Raw genomic sequence first — 19,626 nt, forward strand, 5'->3', positions numbered from 1 at the left:
TCACATCATTTTGACCCAGAAAGAATATTCCTATTACAAGGTAGAAACTTACGCTTATGGTGACAAGTTAAAACAAGATCTAAGGACCTTTAACTACACTCTTGTATAACTGTTTGACTGTCTGGACAAGTTACACAAACATCAATCTAAATATACACTCACTGGACATTTTATTAAGTACAACTTGCCAGTAATTTGCTAATACTTGCTTTTTCATGGTTTAGATTCAACAACTTGCTGGAAACATGCTTCAGAGACTTTAGCCCTTATTGACAAGATAGCATCACAGCAGCTGCAGCTTTCTAGGCTGCTGTGATGTGAATCTCCTGTTCCACCACATACCAGAGTTGCTCTAATGGACTGAGGTCTGGTGCATGTGGAGGTCACTGGGTAGAGTGAACTCATTGTCATGTTCAAGAAACCAGCTTGAGATGATCTGACATTTGTGACATGGTGTGTTACGTCTGTCATAAACATAACATTTTCATCCAGATAACTGCTGCCCACTGGATATTTTCCCTTCTTTGGATCATTTTCTGTAAGCACTAGAGATGGTTATGTGATAAAATCCCATCACATGAGCAGTTTCTGAAATACTCACGCTAACTATCATGCCACATTCAAAGTCACTTAAATCACCTTTCTTTATTGATCTGATGCTTGGTTTGAACTTCAGCAGGTTGTCTTGGCTGTGTCCACATGCCCAAATGCACCGAGCTGCTGCCACGTGATTGGCTGATTGGATATTTGCGTGTTCCTGGCTGGTTAGTTCATTTCCAGCTCATATATCTGCTTTATTTGTCATGCAGCAATGAGGAACCAGGCCTTACCTGGCCATGAATCTGCTTCTTACTTATCGTCCAATTATTTTAGAGCCTTTGAATGTCATTCCTAAACAGGTAATGGAATATTTATTACAATCCCCTTGAATGAAAGGTGAAAGTCTGCACTTCAGTCATTCAGTCACATCTCCACTGTGCACATACTCAGGGACCTGACTGTCTCTGTGTGTGCTCACTTTCGCCCCCTGGTGTCAGGCTAGCAGAGCCTTTCTCTAAAACCACGTGACTTCGGGGAAAAGGAGCGCCTTCATAGACTGAGCCGCAGAACTAAAGAGGAGAAGACAGTCAGTCCGCAGGCACCGCGGAGGAAACACGACCGAGGTAAACGAAACTTAAATCAACTTCCTTAATTTAACACCTTAGCGTCTATATTTGATTTTTTTATAAATATAACATGCGGCGGTGGGAGGATGTTTGCAGCTGCTTTGTTGTTTCCAGACCAGACTCCATTTAAAAAAGACCTAAATTTAGAAAGTTTTTGTCTGTCTTTCTTTTCTTTTCTTTTTTAATGTGTGTCGACTCTGTTTAAAGACCCGGCTTGAACACGAGGCTTGAACTTGGCTTTTTACGCGAAAGCAAATCGACGTTTATTCATATTTTTACACATTTCTTATGTCTAATATTGGATGTTTTTGATGTGCCCAGAGTGAAGCTGTGCTATTGTTAAAAAATGTGAGGCGGGGTGGGTGTAAGAGGGCATGTCGGGGCAGTTGATCGTAGTTGTTTGTGTTGATGTTTTGCCGCTGACCCTGAAACTTTGCGGTGTTTTCAGCATTTTTAAAGAAGCAGCGATGGCAGCTGGGAGAATGCGCTCCACTCGCAGACTGCGCTCCTGGATCGTCGAGCAGGTGTGTGTGGCTGTGTATGTGTGTGTGTGCATGAGTGTGAGAGGGAGGCAGGGAGAGGGTAAGGACAAATGAAAGAGTGGGGTGGGGGGGAAGGGAAACGGGAAGAGAAAAAGGGTGATTGAGAGGTCACTAACAAACATATATTCATAACTATGGGGCTGAAAATGACACCAGCAAAAGTTTAACTTTTCTCTTGTTAGAAAATCAGCTGCAATTGCATAATCTGCTTAAGCAAATTGTAGGTCAGCTGTGGAAAAATGCACTTTTCTGTTTCTACTATCATATAAATGTGTTATAGGTGCTTATTGCTACTTTTTATTTTTACAAAACAGTTTAAACCCTTGAAAATGAACTAAAGTCATAAACTGAATATCAGGAAATAGCTGATTTTGACTTTAGGCCACAAAATTCTGTGTATAGTGTAGAAGTGATATCAGCTGAAGTTGAGCTCAGCTGCACTTTCATCAAGTTTATATTTTTTTAGATTAGTTGGTTAAGAAATAAACAGATATTGCTCCAATTATGTGAATGTGTTCTGCTTTTTCTTGCTTTCTGACATATATAAGTGAAATCAGTGCAAGTGCAAACTTCACTGTTTTTTCTACAAAGACATGCAGAAGAGGTGGCTGGTTAGCAGCCCTGATTTATGTCTGCAGTTATTCAGCTTTAGGTGAAATTCAGGAAAACTATAAGCTTCTCTAACGTCGCTGTGTTTTTTGGTTTGTTTCAGGTCAGCAGTGGGAAATATCCGGGGCTGGTGTGGGATGACGAGGCCAAAACCATGTTCCGCATCCCCTGGAAGCACGCGGGGAAACAGGACTTCCGCAAAGACGAAGACGCCGCGATCTTCAAGGTAGCTCTTGAAATTCTCAAGATTTGCTTTAAATGCCACAAATCTTGTGTGCTTTAAATCTCTGAGATCGCCATCGCTGTCCTCCCCAGGCGTGGGCAGAGTTCAAGGGGAAGCTGACAGACGGGGGCCAGGACAACCCGGCCGCTTGGAAGACCCGTCTGCGCTGCGCCCTCAACAAGAGTCCTGAGTTTAAGGAGGTGATGGACCGAGCCCAGCTGGACATCTCAGAACCGTACAAGGTGTACCGCCTGGTCCCCATCAGCGAGCAAGGTGAGGCTTGACGTACCTACTCAGCATGCTCTGGCTAGGTCGTAGTACGACTTAGTTATACCTCAGCAGCAAAGCATTTGACTTACCTCAGACCTGATAACCTCGATGACAAAATCAGTCTCGTGGTCACACGAAGGTGGTTAAGTCAACCCAAAACTTCCCAGTGGGTCACATGAGGGCACAGGAGGCAGGACAGACATGTGACAGCAATTACAAAAACATACATGTGAAGACCAGGCGAGGCCCGAATGTGCAGTGTAAAGATGCTGAATTCAATAATGTAACCATGATATCTTCTGCCAGGGTAGAAATGGGACGTTTTTCTGTAAGAGCTCTGATAGTTGGTGTTCCCACTTCACTGGCTCAGATGTCTTCCATCTCAAGACATCTGTATTTCATTCAAAATAACTGCTGTTTAAGATTTATTAGCTCACAGTCTAACACGAGCAGCCCGGTTTCACTCCTGATGGCAGAACAATGCAGGCACACCAGCGCACAAGGACCCTTTGTGGCGGGAATTCAAAGCAGCACCATAAATTATACCCCTGCCTTGTTTTACGAAACCAAGGACAAAGTACAATATTTAAAAACTCTCAGTAGGTTTAAGACAATACAGCCCGAAAGCAATGAAGCAGGCTGGGAGTGTGCGTGAGAGAAAGAGTGTAGTGTTAAAAAGTCTTGTATATGTGCTTTAAAAGGTCAGTAAGACTGGAAAAGCTGGCAAAAATGTTGAATGTCAAAGTTCTTGGTATCCCTGCTCGATGATGAAGAATAGATCTAAACTACTCCTAAATCAATGTGAAGGTTTGGTGAAGGTATTTCTGTAGAGCATGTAAGATAGTTTTATAGTTTTTTCAGAATTGTTGAAAATTTTATACAAGATCAGCTAGCATGCAGCTTAGGCTCCTTGATTTAGTATAAACCTTGTGTATTTGATATAATCTCTGAGCCATCAGAGTCTTAAGAGTCTTAAGACTACAGACTCTCTACCTACACACAGGAAGTGGTGACCCTTTTTCGGAGAATTGTTAGGTCACTAAGTGGTGGGCGCCGGTATGCGTTGTTCTCTTATCTGGAGCAGGTGTGGTTTGCAGCATATGTTAGCATGGCACTGTGGCCCGGTAATGTTGGAGTCCCACAAATAAGAAGGTTGCAGTGAGATTGCAGATATGCAGATATGCAATCTCACTGCTTTGAAGTATCTGCAACCACTTGAGTCAGTGGGTGATGAAGTCAGTCTGCAATCAGTTTACAACTGAATGGGGTCAAGTTGGCATTTACACACAATATCTGTGTTATTGTGTGAAATTATTTCCTCTCTTGCAAAGAGTCATGTAACAAATAATTTGCCCTCATTGGTCCAGACTGACTCGGTCTGATTGCAGCACGTCTGTCTGTGTTTATACATTAAGACGGTGATCGCATGGAAAACCAGCTGTTCCACAGTGATTGCAGTCAGTTGGACTGTTTGTTTGGAGACAGGTTGCCTCCCACCAGGTGATCTGTGTAATCGCCTTGTTATCACAGTTATTAAAATCCCAGAGGTTAAGGTTATTGGAACCTCTGGTGAGCAGATGCCAGATGCAAAAAAATTCAGTGCAATCGCCTGGCAACCACCGATTTTTCCCAGCCACGATGTTCCTGTCCTATTTTCATTTAATGTAACTGAGCCAAAAAGACGTGACCCACCCTTATAAGAATGCACATCCAGGGTTAAACACAAAGTTAGCACGATGAGCCTCAACTCCTGCTACATAGTACCAGCCTGTGATGATCGTGGCAGGTAAACTGATATTTCAGTTGTAATGTAGGGCAGACCTGCACTCACTCACACAGTGACATGGTCAGCTTCCATCTGCCAGGTTGGATTTTTATCTCAAGATAATGAGCAACAGTCTTTGCGTCACTTTAACAGCCAAAAAATAAACTGACTTAATCCTGACCTCTCTGAGTCAGACTGGTGAACTCATTTAAAGCAGGTAGTTTGGGAATACTTGTAGCTCCTCGGGGTTCGTATTTAGTCATGATGGGGGTTAACCTACAAACCCATTCTGTTTGCAATACACTTTCACAACAGTCTGTTGCATTTAACCCAACAGTGGATGTTTGCCTGGCTGCCACTTAAAACTGTTCCAGTTATTGATTCAGAAGCAAAAACAGTTCACGTGCTTTGCCACGCCTGTGCATGCTCATTAAAGTGTAGGGTGAGATGAGCAACTGCAGGCCGGCGATGTCTCAAAATGCAGCAGCTCTTTTTCTGAGAAACAGAAACCTCAGGAAGCACATGACGACTGCGTCTGTCTCTTCAGGCTGCAGGCGCACAGATCCAGCGCGTTGATTGGTTGGTTACATCTCAGAGATCGTGTGAAGATTAAGGAAAGATGAACTAAAACTAGTTTCCTCTCACTTTTAGTAAATGCAGTTAGTCAGTTTCTTCTGCTCTTAATGTGGAGGAGCTTTGTAGCTTTTATTCTGAAAGCTACAGTTACTAACAGCTCTGCCATCAATTCTGCTTTTACAAAGACTTATTCTTTTCAGCTTTTCTTTATCATCATAACACCTCATAAATACTGGATTAAACTATTACTATTATACATGAACCGGTCAGAATATTAGGAACACCCAGAAGCCCACCATCACTAACTACAAACTCCATAATTAACGTGAACGAACTGAAAAATTGGATCTAAAAGTTTCCCACGGCTGATGGTAACGTGTTTACAGTTTTGCCCGACTGTTAGCAGGGCTGGCATCGCCGCTGCTGAAAGCTGATGCCGGGTTTATAGCTTAATAGCTCCTCTGTTTGAGAGAGTTGAATATTTAATCTGTCAGCAGGACGTCACAGACCATCAGAAATACTCTGCTAAGTTTATCAGCGGCAGCCAGCGAACTTAACGTTAAATGTGCTGCAAAAACAGCCTTTCGTTTTCAGCTGGTTTTAGTTGTTCGTCCCTGCAAGACTTTTTTAAACTAGCAGAAAAAAATTAATATAATATAATTTTAAATGTCAGAATGAGTGACACCGAAGCAAACCTAAGCAAGAACTGAAGGAAGGGTAATCAAATGTATGTATATAGGTTTTCTTTGTTGTTGTGGTCGACATTGTTCTCCATTTTTAAAGGTTTGATTCACTAAAATAATTAGAATAACCTTTATTTACATCAGAGAAATGATTGTACACATATGACATATAAACGTGGTTTTAATCGGAGTGTTTATCTGCTGTGGGTGCTGGCCACAGTAGATGAACAGTAGATGAGAAAATGGAGGTTTAGCTGCGTTAGGTGTTGCAGAGTAAATGTTGCACAATGTACCTGCAGAAACGGGTGAACTTTCTTCTCTATTAGCGCACGGTTAGTCTGATCACCACTTCCACCTTTTCTGCAGCGTTAAGCCCTCTCGCTGTTTATTTCTCTCACACCTTTTTTTTTAAGTGGCTTTTGGACCCGCTGACTCTTGACCTATTTTCTGCTGCTTTGCCTGTTTAATGTCATAAAAGTGCCAAACAAATATGTTAAATGTAGGCCGAAGGGTATTTAAAGCTCTGCCGTGCCCTCTGCTCTCGTTGTGTTGCAGATGTTTGTCTGTTTCCAGGGAGAAATACCTGGATTCTAGTCTGGATTTATGACCATCTTTTCTTCTGATAATCTCCTGCACTTTGGTCTTTGCGTGAACTTTATCTGTTTTTAAGTTACTTTTTTTCAACTTTTCTTTACTTTAGATTTTATTTTAATCACTGGAAAGTCTTAAAAAGTAAACAAGACATGCAACACAATCAGTCACATGTTAAAACAGAGAAACAGACATTATTAAACACATTTTAATAAAAGCCTATAAATCAGAGACATGACAGAGATGGATGGAGAAGGAAAATACTTAGAAAGAAGTTCCTCTTTTAATCATTGCGTGTAGTTCTGCTGTGTCTTATCGTTTCTTTAAAAAAATGATAAATATATTTTAAAACATCTGCTTTTGATTTTAAGCCAAAAAAAATTATCAGTAACTTTCTTTCCAGATGTCTGACTTCTTTTATACAATTCATACTTGACCTTAAAGTTATTAGTTATATATTTTAACTGTTTAAACATGTCCTCTGCTGCTTAACCAGGTTCAGATTAGTTATTTTTACTTTCTTTAACCTTCATTTAATCAGCAAGTTAAAGCACTTTGAATTTACATCTGTTTTGTAAGATTGCTCCGGGTCAGGATAAGGTGCGTTAACTTCGCGTATTTCATTTTGATAGCAGGAGAAACTAGAGCATCGCTGTCAGAAACATGCAAATTCCACACAGTATCCGGCCACCGCGCTGCTAAATACTGATTCAGTTACTGCTATCAGGGCTGCTGCTCACAGATGTTTTCGATAAATGGTCAGTTTGTCAGTCGATAAACTGGTTGGTCCCTGAGATTTACAAAAAGAGACATGAGCAGCTGGGGCTCAGCAGGCACAGTGGGTATCTCTGTTATTTGGGAGGTCTGCAATTTGATGCCTGGGTCCTCCAGGCTGCATGTCAAAGTCATCTGGGGTGATACACTCACACTTGATTCCTGAATTAGGCTTCAATGGGCAATCTACGCGTAACCTGATGCACACTTTGATAGGAATGTAACCACGTGTCGGGTCGATGCAGCGAAGGATTAAGAGGCGTCTGAGGCATCAAAAAAAGCACTTGTGTGAAACGATGTAGTAGAAAGTTCTTCAGGCAGAACGGCACCAATCAATATACTGCACAGTCCTCAGGAAATATGTGAGATTTCCAAAATAAAAGCCCCCAGTTATTTATAGAGATTTATCATCATGCTTTAGGGCTGAGGTGTCAAACTCCAGCCCTCGAGAGCTACTGTCCTGCAGCTTTTAGATGCATCCTTACTGCAACACAGCTGAATCAATTGGTTGGATTACCTCTTCAGCCAACAAGTTTGGCAAAGGCCTGATAACAAGCCAGTCGTTTGATTCTGGTGTGTCGGAACAAGGATGTGTCTGAAAGCTGCAGGACAGTAGCTCTCGAGGGCTGGAGTTGGAGACCCCTGCTGTAGGGTGCCAACCACATGTGGCAGCGCTCTCATATAAAGTGTCAATCACAGCCTTGCAGGATTTAGGCTAAATAACATTTTATGTTAAATGTGCATCCTGGCATTTAAGGAGGTGTACATTTTTTCTTCATTTTCATCTACAGAGCTACTAAAATAAGGCTTCTCCCTGTATTGGCTCTTCCTGCAGCCTGTTGTAGCCACAGTTATGTACATTATGCTCATGCATGCAATGACCGGAGCCAGTGATTCATAACTTAAGAGTAATCATTTGATCATTACACTTTTTCGCTTATAAAATCTCTAAATATTCACTTCACGGCACTAGGACCAGTGGAAAAACAAAGCCCGACATTTGGGAAGCTCAAACCATCGAACGCTTCCCCATCAATTAAGGTGGCACTCTGGTGAGATAGCATGGGGAAGTACTGACAAAAACACATTTAACTGATTTAAATGTCAGTAAATCCATCTGTTCTGTATCTTTTCTTCATTTTCTCAGCATGAGACTTTGTAAAACTAATTTCGTGGTGCGCTTAAAGGGCTGCAGAAGACCAGTGCGACTCACTTTGCATTATTGTCGTATTTTAAAGCTGCTATAAAAATAAACTGTCTGTGCATCACCATTCAGAGGTCAAAGTACAAACATGACGGAGCCTGACGGAGTTTATCTTTGGCTATTATTTTGGTAATTACATGGAAAATAGAATAAACATCTGCAGAGCTGTTTGTGTGCTAGTTCTAGTGAGGACATTTAATCAAAGACTTTTTATTTTGCCAAATGAGTCAAATTCTCGTGGAAGCAATGGGGCCGAAGAGCACTAAAACGACTCAAAAGTAAAAACAGCCGGTTGTTTTCAGCTGCTTCACGAGTGTTTCCTCTGTGTGCGTTTAGGTGTGGTGGTGCCTGAAAAGAAGAGCAGAGAAAAAGCCTCCAGGAGGTCGAAAAGGAGGAGAAGCGATTCAGACAGCGACGCCGCCAGTGATGACAAACAGATAAAGAGGGAAGAAGCCACGTCTCAGCTGGTGGGTTTATAGGATGTGGGGCGTATGCCGAGTCATTTTAGCCTCAATGTTTGCTCCGAGATAGGAGAGCATCTGATAGCATCTCGAAGCCCTGCAGTATCAAACGCTGTTTGCCATTTCTGTGTAGTTTGAATTATAGATGTTGGTGTAATGACTCCTTCCTGCCTGCTGGAGCTCAGCTAATCTGAGCATCTGAGAGGCAAATTAACAGTGACTTAAAAGCTGCGCAGCATAAACAACATAATTGAAGTGAACCGAACTGAAGTTCATAAATACTGATTACATTTTTTTTTTGTCTGATTCTCAGTATGTCGAGGAAAGCCCGGTCCAGACGGAGGAGCCCACTCAGTGCCCCACCTTCATTCAGACGGACTGTGAGTTTAACTGTCTTTGTAATCTGATTACTTCTGATTACTTCTAATTACTTCTTCGTAATCGGGATTTTTTCATATGTATAGAGTTAGCGATGCGAGGAGTATCCTATGATTTCCCCTCACATTTGTTCTCTTTTCCATCTAAAAAGATCTAAAAGATCCATTTGAATCGTGATCTCTGGCTTCCTCAAATGTAAACAATGAGTTAATTCTCCATTTCACACAGTTGAAGGCTTCGCCTGTAGCCCACACAAATAGTATCTCAGAAACTTGTTTACACCACTGGAAAAAAGGTATTTTTTTGTCATTCGTAAATCAAAATTTTAGGTTATTGAGTCCACTCAATAACCTAAAATTTAGATTTTCGAATTTCAAGTTCTTTCCTCAGTTTCAAGTAATTTCATCAGTAGTTTGAGAGACATAACAACGTGAAACTTTGACTTACGAACGACAGAAATTGGTTTAAAGTTTTTTTTTCACTGGTGGAAATAAGTTTCCATATTTCACACGTTAAGAAAACTTTGCTTTGAGTTTGACGGAGGATCTAAAAGTTAAGCCAAAGGGACAAATTTCCTTTCTGTCTGAGTCCGTGTTTTCCTGTGATCCTGTGAGGCTGCAGTCACAGTCTTTGCTTTGTAAAAATCATATTTGCACTTCGAGGACGAGCAGGTCTGTCGCTGCCTCTGAAATCAGGTCATGTCCGAGGAGAAATCTAATCGCTGACCTTGGGTCGGGCGATTTTATTTATACGCCACATGTAGCACGTATACAGGTGTCAGTGTGCTTAAAACTAAAAACATAAAATCCTGTGTAGGTCTGCTGTTCCTTAACCCTCTCAGGCTCAGATGAACTCTTTTGTTGCTAATGCACAACCAAGTCCTGCAGTGGTACTTCTGAGTAAAAAAAACTCATAAAATATGTACGTGGGGTAATCAGGTTGTTAGTTTGTAACTGTTGCAAATCGGCAACGCCTGCCTCGAGAGGGTTAAGGCAGTAAAAACTAAACAAACTTTACAAAGAAGTAACATACAAGCCTACACACGCACATTGTGAAGCAAATGGATTACTGCAGTGTAACCTTGTGTTCTTATTTCATCATGTGTTTACATTTCAACTAACAAATCAAACTCACAGGCGACCAAAAGAAGCCGCTGATGTAACTGTTTTATGTCCCTTCAGCGGTCGATGAGATCAGGTTGGACGTGCGGATTGAGGAGAGTGTGACCGCTCCCGTAGGAGGTAATAAAGCATTTACAGCTGAGCAGGCTGTGATATGCTGGGTTCAGAGTCATGAACCCAGTCACGACCTGCTGTGAAAGCACTGAGTGTTGTTGGCTCGAGAAGATAACGACTCCTCTGTCTCCATCTCTACAGCCCAGGACTCCTTCAGTGTGGCAGTTTACTATTTAGGACAGCAGGTGCTCAAACGTCAGATTCAGGGCACCGATGTGCGGATAATGTACCTGCCCTCCTCGCCTATTCCCCCCACGCCACTCGTCCTGAAAGCCAGGTTCCCACGCATCCCGCTACCCGAGCCGCCCTCCACGTTGCCGGCCGGTCCGGAGCTGCAGGCCCTCTTCACCCTGCTCCCCTTCATGGAGAAAGGGGTGGTGCTGACCTCCACTCCGCAGGGAGTTTACGGCAAGAGGTTCTGCCAGGGGCGGGTCTTCTGGACGGGGCCGCACACGACCATGCCGGACCTGCACAAGATGGAGAGGAACACAGAGCCGGTGCTCCTTTTCAATAAAGAAATCTTCAAGCAACGTAAGTCAGAAATGAGCGTGTTGATATTTGTTAACAGCCCTGCCAGATGCTGCAGAACAAATTATCACACAGATGTTATCACAGCAAGAGCTTGAATGTCTGCGCAGTGAAGCTAATATGTACTCTGCAGGAAAAAAGGACTCACCAGGACTTTAATCAAAATCTGTCTTTAGAATTAGTGTTTATTAACTGAAGTATCACAGACTCATTGCCATCACTGTTTTATGAACTAAGTGTGTTTTTGCCACCAAAACATGGTTTGGCGCCAGTCTGCAGCTGTGATTGGATAATTGACGGGACATCCAGGATCATTTTGCTCTAATGCACTGCTGACATGGTTAGCTCACGATCGATAATAACACTGCTATCAAATTGCCTTATTTCGTGTTATTGGATAAAACCGTTGCCTGGTGCTTGTCTGGGCAGCAGTCTAACCAGAGATGCCCGCGTCCAGCTCTCCTTTGAGGAAATGCAGAAGCCTTTCAAACACAGCAGATGCACATAATCTCTGCAGCATGTCATCCTCCCAATTGGACACATGCCATACCCAGCAGCAGCTTTAGTCTGACTCCAGGAGAACACCGTTTACGTGTCTCCAACACACTTTGTTCTTAAACTAAGGATGTTCAGGATCTTTTATTTTGAAAAGCTGCTAATTCAGTTCTGTGTTTGACTTGTCGCGTTCCTTACCTGCTCTGTGCAGCTTGACCTGACTACAGGAAAAAAATAAAAACATTTAAAAATAGTGCAGTTTTCAGCAACGTGAAGTGGAGAGCTGCTCCTGAACGGTGTTACAGGCTGGTACGTCACTGGGAATACGCGTCTCCCAAATAACTCAGATGAAGCCAGCTCGTAGCGATAGGTGCGGGTAGGAATGCAGGTCGAGCAGTAAATAAGCTGCTTTCCCTTCATTCTCAGCTCTTTCTTTACCGTAGCAGGCAATCAATCCTCCCACACTTGGAAACACAATACGCATGTTCATTATACATCTGGCAGCGCTGTTTAAGACTGAAAAATCAATGTTAAGTGCATGTTATTTTTTAATTTTAGAGAGTTTTCATGATAATAAGGTCCAATCTTCAAAAAACTTTAGTCTTTGGTTGAAATTGTCCAACTGGAATTTTGATTTTAAATGTCATGAGCAAAGATTCAGTGTAGGGCTGTTTTTTGCCCTGAGCTGATAACTTACATGAAGCGCTAATAAACGCCCGCCCCTTCCCTCCTCAATCATCAGAGTTGGACTACTTCCGTACAAATGGCGGCGAGCCTCCCCAGTGTGGCTTCACCCTGTGTTTTGGAGAAGAGCTGAGTGACTCAGAGGACCCTTTCCAAAAGCTGATCATTGTTCAGGTAAACCACACACACTCAGCAGTATGTTTTTTCTGTGGTGGGGATTTTCCAGGGAATTTCAGGTAAACCACACACTGGATTATTGAAAACTGTAACTAGAGAAAAGTTTCCTTTCTTTGTCCTTTAATTGTCGCCAGTATTCATTTTTCTACATGAGATTCTTTTAAATCACCCTTCAGGTGCTGGGATTGTTACTCACATGTGATTTTAGTGACACCTAACTTATTTATTCTTCTGTAACAACTTGTGCTTAACTGGTGCCCTCTTCCCTGCTCTCCTTTTTGTGATTCGTTAAAGTGGACTTGCACACTCCTCATCCAAAAGCTCAGGGTTCACACTGCTCTGAATGCCCCATTTTTGGCTCTTTGTGATGTCAGACAGGGGCTAGCCCTCATAACTGGTTATATCAGGCATAGAAACCCCCCCCCCCACATGCTGTTCAAACCTTCTGCTTGTGAGGGGAAGCCAATCAGCTGAAATGGAAGCGTTAAAAACAGTTTTAAAATTAATTTTTAGGGACCTTTAAATGTGGAGAAATCCGCAGCTCCAATACAGGAGATCTGAGTAACTAACAAAAACTACCTTCACTACTCTCTCCTCTACAGATTACTTTACGATGGGAACAACGGCAGGTCCAGAACGCTCAGTCCGTCTGATTTCAGTAAATGGTAAAAACTGCCTTTACTGCTCTTTCCTCTGCAGATCACTCTACCGTGGGAAGAACAGCAGGTACAGAACGCTCAGTCCATCTTTGAATCCATCACCATCCTCCAGTCTCTGGCCAGCCAGTCCCCGCTGGGAGAAATAACCCTGAACCTCGTCACGGTGCCTTCGCCAACCAACTAGAGCATCGGCTGCGGGACTTTCTAAGCACTTTGATGGGTGGCATTTGAAAAATAAGACACATTTCCCCCTTATTATAAATCCGACAGCTAGAAGGATTTTTTTCTTTTATTATTCTAATTAAGACAGATTATAATAAGATAACAAAACAGGAACCTGCAGTTATTTTCTGTGGTAATTGTTTGTTTGTTTTCATATTGCCCAAACACGTTGCACAGAAACGGATGCATAGCATTTAAGAGAAATAGGAAATCAAATGGTGAACTAATATAAAGGGGACCTATTCTGCTTTTCCTTATTTTTTGCCACAGTGGTCAAAACCCATATGAAAAAAGTTTGACAAACTCAGTTTCAAACAAGAGTAGATTTACCCAATACTGTCATATTACACACATAGTTTTGACCGTTAGCACAGAAACAGCCCTCACTGCAAACAGGAACCTGCAGCTCCTGTTTCCAGTGAGGGCTGTTTAAGAGGGGCAGCCAATCAGAAAAAAAGCTGGCTTGAAGAGGGAGGAGCATTTGGATAAGAGGGTGGAGTGACTAAAACCATAGCACAGACTTGTGCCTCACAACAAGCTGTATTCTTTATCAGACAATAGCATCAACAATGCTAAAAATGCTAAGAGAACAAAAGATCGCGTTTACAGGAGAAACTTTCCATTCAGACTAAAATACTTTTTGTCTCAGGCTGTTTTTATGCTTTCAGGTGGCGTAAAGCTGAGAATTTTAACACGGGGATTGACTCCCTTTTGTAACCAGCAGCCTCAAGTGGCCATTAAAGGAACTGCACCTTTTGACGCTGCTGCAAGACGTCCTGTAAAACAAATAGGACTTATTTTGAACTGTGAATCATGCAAAGCTCCCGGAGTAAAAACAGAGTTGGAAATAAGCATTAATAGGTCCCCTTTAATATCAGTTTTGGGGTGCACCTTCTTTTTCATTTTAGATATTAGTTAGTGTACTGGTAACACTACATGTAAGCCAACACTTGGAAGCTTTTTATATTCATCATGCATCTCAGAATGTGATGTAAGCAGCATGCCGATCAGAGCTGAGCAATCATCTTCCTGTAAATTCCTCTCATTAACTATTGGGTCATTTTAGATATTATAAGTCTATTGTTTTGGTTAGGGATTGGGGGTGGAGCCATTTAGTACTGTAGACGCTGCTTAAGTTGTGTTGATGAAAATTGTTTATACCACAGGACTAGATAGAAGTTTCACTGTACAATCAAAGGGGAAAAAAGCATCATAATAGCCTGCAGTAGTTCAGTAGACTATTTTGTAAAGCACCTTTATCTTTACTATATTGCCGTCAAGTCTTTTCAGATCCAGTGCAGATGTGTCCTTTATACCATTAGGGTTTTGTAGTTAAAAACATTTTTTACAAATGTGTCTTAAATGGTCATCTTTTAATAGACAAAAACTGAAACTGGAGATGAGAAAGGAGGAGCGTGTCACCCTGGAGCAGGTCAGTCAGGAATATCACATTCAGCGCATTTATTTTTTAACCATTTACAGTGAGAAACTTTCCCGATTTACAGGACTGTGCGCTGTTAGACAGCTGCACCGTTGTATTCATTTTAAATGCCTGTTAACAGTTAAACTTTCAGCTTTTCTTTGGCGGTTTGTGAAGGACGAACAAAACACACATTTCAATACAAAAGTTCTGCAGTGAACACAGGGAGGAGAAGCTCTGAATATTTGGCTTATTGAGAGTGTAAGGCAGCCTCAGTTTGACACGTTGTAAGGCAGGTTTCCCAAACTTGCAACACATTGTTCCTCTTTCCTGAAGTTAAAATGATTTAGAAGAAATTTCCTCTAGACTCATGTTATTTTTGCTGAACAGCAAATAACAAGAACAGCTGCAAAAACACGCTTTAATTGAGGATTTAAGGTAACAACACAGAATAAAGACACTAAACAGTATAAACTTTGACAGGGAGTTTATTTGAATGGTCAACTGTTATATTTGTAATGTCACAACTCTATTTAACCAGTTCTTGTGCCCACACGAGGCATTGAAGTCATAACAAACACATCTGCACGGTGTTAAAGGGTGGATGTACCCCCCTCCCCGCCCCCATTTTATTTTTAATATATTACTTTAAGTCTTCCCAAAGTCAAAACCACAAACTTGAGAGTTCCTTTTAAATCAAACCTAATGAAAAACAAATATTTTGAGCTTCATCTAGCTTGGTATTTACTGCAGGATTTTAGTATTGTAAGGCATTTTTGTCCTTTTGTCCATCCTGTTTCATGTATAGTTTGCTGGAATCATACTAATGCATAAACTAAGGGAAAGAGGGGGAACATATCTATATGTTGTAGTAGTGTTAGAGGAGGACTTCAAGGTGGAAGTGTCCTTTAAATGAGCAGGGTATTGGGATGGACCACAAGGCACACTCTGGGGTGGGCGGGAAACTAGTGAGATGTAAATATTGTTATTTATGCATATATGTTCTTGTTCACTCGGAAAAAAATAAACGTCTCCTTAAACTCGTTGTCGAGTGTGCGTTGTTCTGTAAAAATCACATTTGTGCAGAAAAAGTGATGCTACTCTTCAGTCTAGATGTTTCCGTTGGCCGGCGAGGCGAGCTCCTCTATCTTGGTGTTAAGTTTCTGATTGGTCCAGTCTTTTGTGATGTCGTCCAGGTGGCTGTCAAAATCCACCAATAGCGTGTGATCACCTGACTCCATCATCTGGCTCGCTATGGCCCGAGTCTCCTCCCACTGTCTCAGCATTATCCTGAACAGGACAGAGGAAAAAAGGAACAGGTGAGTGTAGTTTTCAGACAGAATTCAGGCGCAAAAATAAAAAACAGACGTGCTGCTCAGCTTTCACAGCGTGTCCCACATAAACGTGCAGTTTGCTGGGATATGGTCATTCATGCTCTTACGTGTGTTTGTCTTTGAGTATCCATCTTGAGTCTTTGCGCTCGTACAACACGATGGGAGGAACCCGATAGTCTGGAGACATCTTACTGCCATCGAGCTGTAAGAAAAAAAAAAAATCATCCTGAACTACTTTATTAAACAGACAGCACAGCTAAGCTTAACTTATTTCTGAAAGCCTGCTTACCAGCAATAGAAATATGTCCAGGTTAAACCAGCAGGTAAGAGACAGCCGATAAAACAATTTTACTTCTGTTTTTCTTACCATTAATAAAACTGGATTGTCAAACTGCTCTGCAATCTTATCGGCGACCTTCAGCGCACACGGTGTCGGGCTGCCGAGCAGAAAACATAAAAACTAGTTAAACAGAAACTCCTGAGACCACACGCCTCCGCCAAAGCCGCAAAGTTACAGAAGGATGGCATATTTTTCTTGAGAATATCATTTTGATATGTATGAAGATCCAGTTTATTCATTCCAAAGCTAACTTTACTGCTTGAAAACTGACAAAAGGTAACCCTTTAATCTCTTTTCTGAACAGAGAGGTTTCTGTATGATTTCAGATTTTTTTAAATTTTAACTAAAATGTCTTTTTACATCTTGTTTTAGTTTTTATTTAATAACCTTTTCATGCTGGTTTTCCCATCTAGACAGATGTGCTGAGCTGTAAAGTGTTACTGCATGAGGTACGAAAGGCTAAATGTGCAGCTTTGCCGCATCTCAAAACAAAAAACAGGGTTCAAATGAAAACCTCTTTAGTGACACGAAGCTCTGGAAACCCACTTGTTATCAGACACGCAGGCGTTGGCTTGGTAATATCCCACTATCCTCTGCTGAGTCTGTGAACACCAAACATCCACCTGGAAGGAGGAGAGCACCCACCGCCACTTTTAAACTTCATTTAATGCTGATGCAAGTTATAAATTCTTAATAACTTGGTAGCTTGGTCCAGAATATCTGACTGCAGGGTTTTATGCCTTCACAATAAACAATCACGAGGAGTCTTTAAGGTCTTCTCCGGGATCAGAGCTCCAGACTGTGGTGCTATTAAACAAAATTGTGAGGGCAGAAAAACACCTGTGAGCACCTGTGTAAGGGCCAGCTGGGTGATAGGAGCCAGGGGCAGGTGGGAGTGGAGCAGCGGGACACAGTCAGTCACGCAAACAGCGCCACCTGTCGGGCTGGACGACAACAGCAGGCCATTGATGCTACAGCGCGGAAAGAGGCAGGCGTGCAGGTACATCTTCACGTAAGCGCGACAGGACAGCTCCACCTCACCCATGGTGTCCGCTGCGGGGAGATAAGAGCACAGAAGCACTGAAAACTTGCCTCAGAGGACCGAGGCTAGCGGGAGAAGCACTGATGAGACACATAACAAAGGGCTGCCGTTAATAATGTCGCTGAATTTATCGAAAATCAGAAGGAAAAACGTCCGCAAGTGGCTTGTTGCTCAATGAGCTGCCAACCGGCCACACTGTGAATGAGCATTAGCATCCAAGCTAACCAAGCAGAGAATTTAATTCCGCCTTACCTGAATGGGAATATCAGTAAACACCAAAATCTACAGCTTCAAACTGGAAATATCAAATTAAGCTTTGCACGCAACTGTTGACACGAGCTTTTAAAAAAAACAGACCCAATTCACTTGACAGATACATGAAGAGCGTCTGAACGGCAGCTTTTGGTCCCGCCTACACGTCTTAAATGTAATTACCTGATTGGCTAAGAGATAAAGGCTTTGTAATGCGGTTCGAGATAAAAGATGCCAATCATTTCGTCAGGAGTTCAACGTAAACACGACTATGTGTACGCTTTACGGTAGTGCGCCCTCTACTGAAGAGGATGACCGAGGGGATAAAAAAAAAATAGGGGTGTGTGTGTGTAAAGAAAAGTAAAGCTATATCAAGTATAAAATATACATGACTTAATTTGTGTGACTGACTTCTTTTGCACTGACAGAACTGCACCTCTATTTAGTCTAATAAAACTACTTTGTTATTGTAGTTTCATTGCTACAATGACAAAGATTCTGGTTCTGAGAAAACAACAAAACATAAAACAAACCCACTCTGAAAACTCAAATTTGAATTAAATATTTTAAATAAATGTTACATTCATAACCCAGCCTTTCCCTGTCAACGATGGCTTCTTGACAGTTGCTCTTCCACTGAGACTATTTGTGATAAGGTTTTATTGAACAGTGGATCAAGTCAAAGGCCAGATGCTGGCTAGTAGCTCTTTAGGAATCACCTTCACTTGTCAAACTGTTTTGAACAAAAATATGAACAAGTTGTGTTTTGCAAATTATGCTGGTAAAGTATCTAAAGATGAATGTAAAATGGGTTCTTTGCCAAACTACCAGTGTCCAAAAAAGAAAAAAAGAAAAAAAGAAAACATTGCTCAGCATGTGTGTATATTTGTATATTTTCAAGTAACTTTCAAGTGGCTTCAGATTTTCTTATGATTGTATGGCTAGATAAAATGCAAGACAGAACTAGAGAAGTTCTTAGATACAAATTTCAGCATATCTCCCAGAAGTGCAGAGTGTACAAATGTTTGAGTGAGAATCCATTTTCTTCAGTCTCTTATCCAACTAATAGAGTAAGTAAGTAAAACTTTATTTATATAGCACCTTTCAAGATAAAAATCACAAAGTGCTTCACAGAAGCTAAAACCTAAAAATAAAAATCAACCAAAAGCAAGTTTAAAAAGATGAGTTTTTAGCAGTTTTTTTATTTTTTTTTTTTTTAAAGCGACCACTGAGTCCACAGATCTCAGGCTCAAAGGGAGAGAGTTCCACAATCTGGGGGCCACAGTTCCAAAAGCTTTGTCGCCTTTTGTTTTCAGCCTCGTGTGTTGGACAGCAAGCAAGCCCTGGTCACATGACCTCAGGGACCTGCTGGGAATGTATGGATGTAAAAGTTCACTTATATATGTTGGTGCTTGTCCATGCAGAGCCCTGAAAGTCAAGGTCAAAACCTTAAACTGGATTCTGAATTCAACGGGGAGCCAGTGCAGCTGAATCAGCAGGGGTGTGACATGGGAAAACTTGGAGGACTTGGTCAGAAGCTTTGCAGCGGCGTTCTGAACAACTTGTAGACGCTCCAAAGAGGCTTTACATAAACAAGTAAACAAAGAATTACAATAATCCAGACGAGATGAAACAAATGCATGAATGACAATTTCTAATTCGGAGCGCGATACAATGGGACTCAGCTTAGCAATGTTTCTCAAATGATAAAAACAGGAGCGAACCAAAGATTTTACATGGGCATCCAAAGTCAGAGCTGAGTCAATACTAACACCAAGGCTCCTGATAGACTGTTTTGCAAATGTAGCAAGTGGACCCAAGTTTTCCATAACACTAGGTACAAAATTTTTAGGAGCACAAACAAGAACTTCAGTCTTCTCCTCATTTAGTTGAAGAAAGTTTCCAGCCATCCAACATCTAATGGAGTCTATGCACTTGTGCAAAATCTGTAGCTTGGAAACATCATGGGGCTTAAAGGAGATATATAACTGAATAT

The 19,626-nt window shown here is 41.7% G+C and overlaps 2 protein-coding genes across 3 annotated transcripts; one reads left to right on the forward strand and one right to left on the reverse strand.

Moving 5' to 3' along the window:
* Positions 1-1,070: 1,070 nt before the first annotated feature.
* Positions 1,071-15,332, forward strand: irf9 (interferon regulatory factor 9). Of its 2 annotated transcripts, none has more exons than XM_085419214.1 (10): positions 1,071-1,163; positions 1,615-1,690; positions 2,421-2,543; positions 2,633-2,813; positions 8,740-8,870; positions 9,178-9,244; positions 10,424-10,483; positions 10,619-11,008; positions 12,243-12,358; positions 13,061-15,332. In XM_085419214.1, exons 2-10 carry the CDS (start codon positions 1,634-1,636, stop codon positions 13,202-13,204), a joined length of 1,269 nt encoding a protein of 422 aa, XP_085275340.1. In that variant the 5' UTR covers positions 1,071-1,163; positions 1,615-1,633; the 3' UTR covers positions 13,205-15,332. The 2 variants fall into 2 exon arrangements, with proteins under 2 accessions (XP_085275340.1, XP_085275341.1); XM_085419215.1 differs by having other exon boundaries at positions 12,964-13,198.
* On the reverse strand, positions 15,133-17,810 carry emc9 (ER membrane protein complex subunit 9). Its single transcript, XM_085419217.1, has 6 exons — positions 17,631-17,810; positions 17,187-17,389; positions 16,883-16,959; positions 16,364-16,433; positions 16,104-16,198; positions 15,133-15,952 (listed from the first exon to the last, which is right to left on the reverse strand). The coding sequence occupies exons 2-6, from the start codon at positions 17,379-17,381 to the stop codon at positions 15,772-15,774; spliced, it is 618 nt and encodes a 205-aa protein (XP_085275343.1). The 5' UTR covers positions 17,382-17,389; positions 17,631-17,810; the 3' UTR covers positions 15,133-15,771.
* Between the last annotated feature and the right edge of the window lie 1,816 nt (positions 17,811-19,626).

Source organism: Rhamphochromis longiceps, linkage group LG9 (genome assembly GCF_057381845.1).
Source record: "Rhamphochromis longiceps isolate RC_006_pf linkage group LG9, R_longiceps_female_GT1.1, whole genome shotgun sequence".
Taxonomy (NCBI): Eukaryota; Metazoa; Chordata; class Actinopteri; order Cichliformes; family Cichlidae; genus Rhamphochromis; species Rhamphochromis longiceps.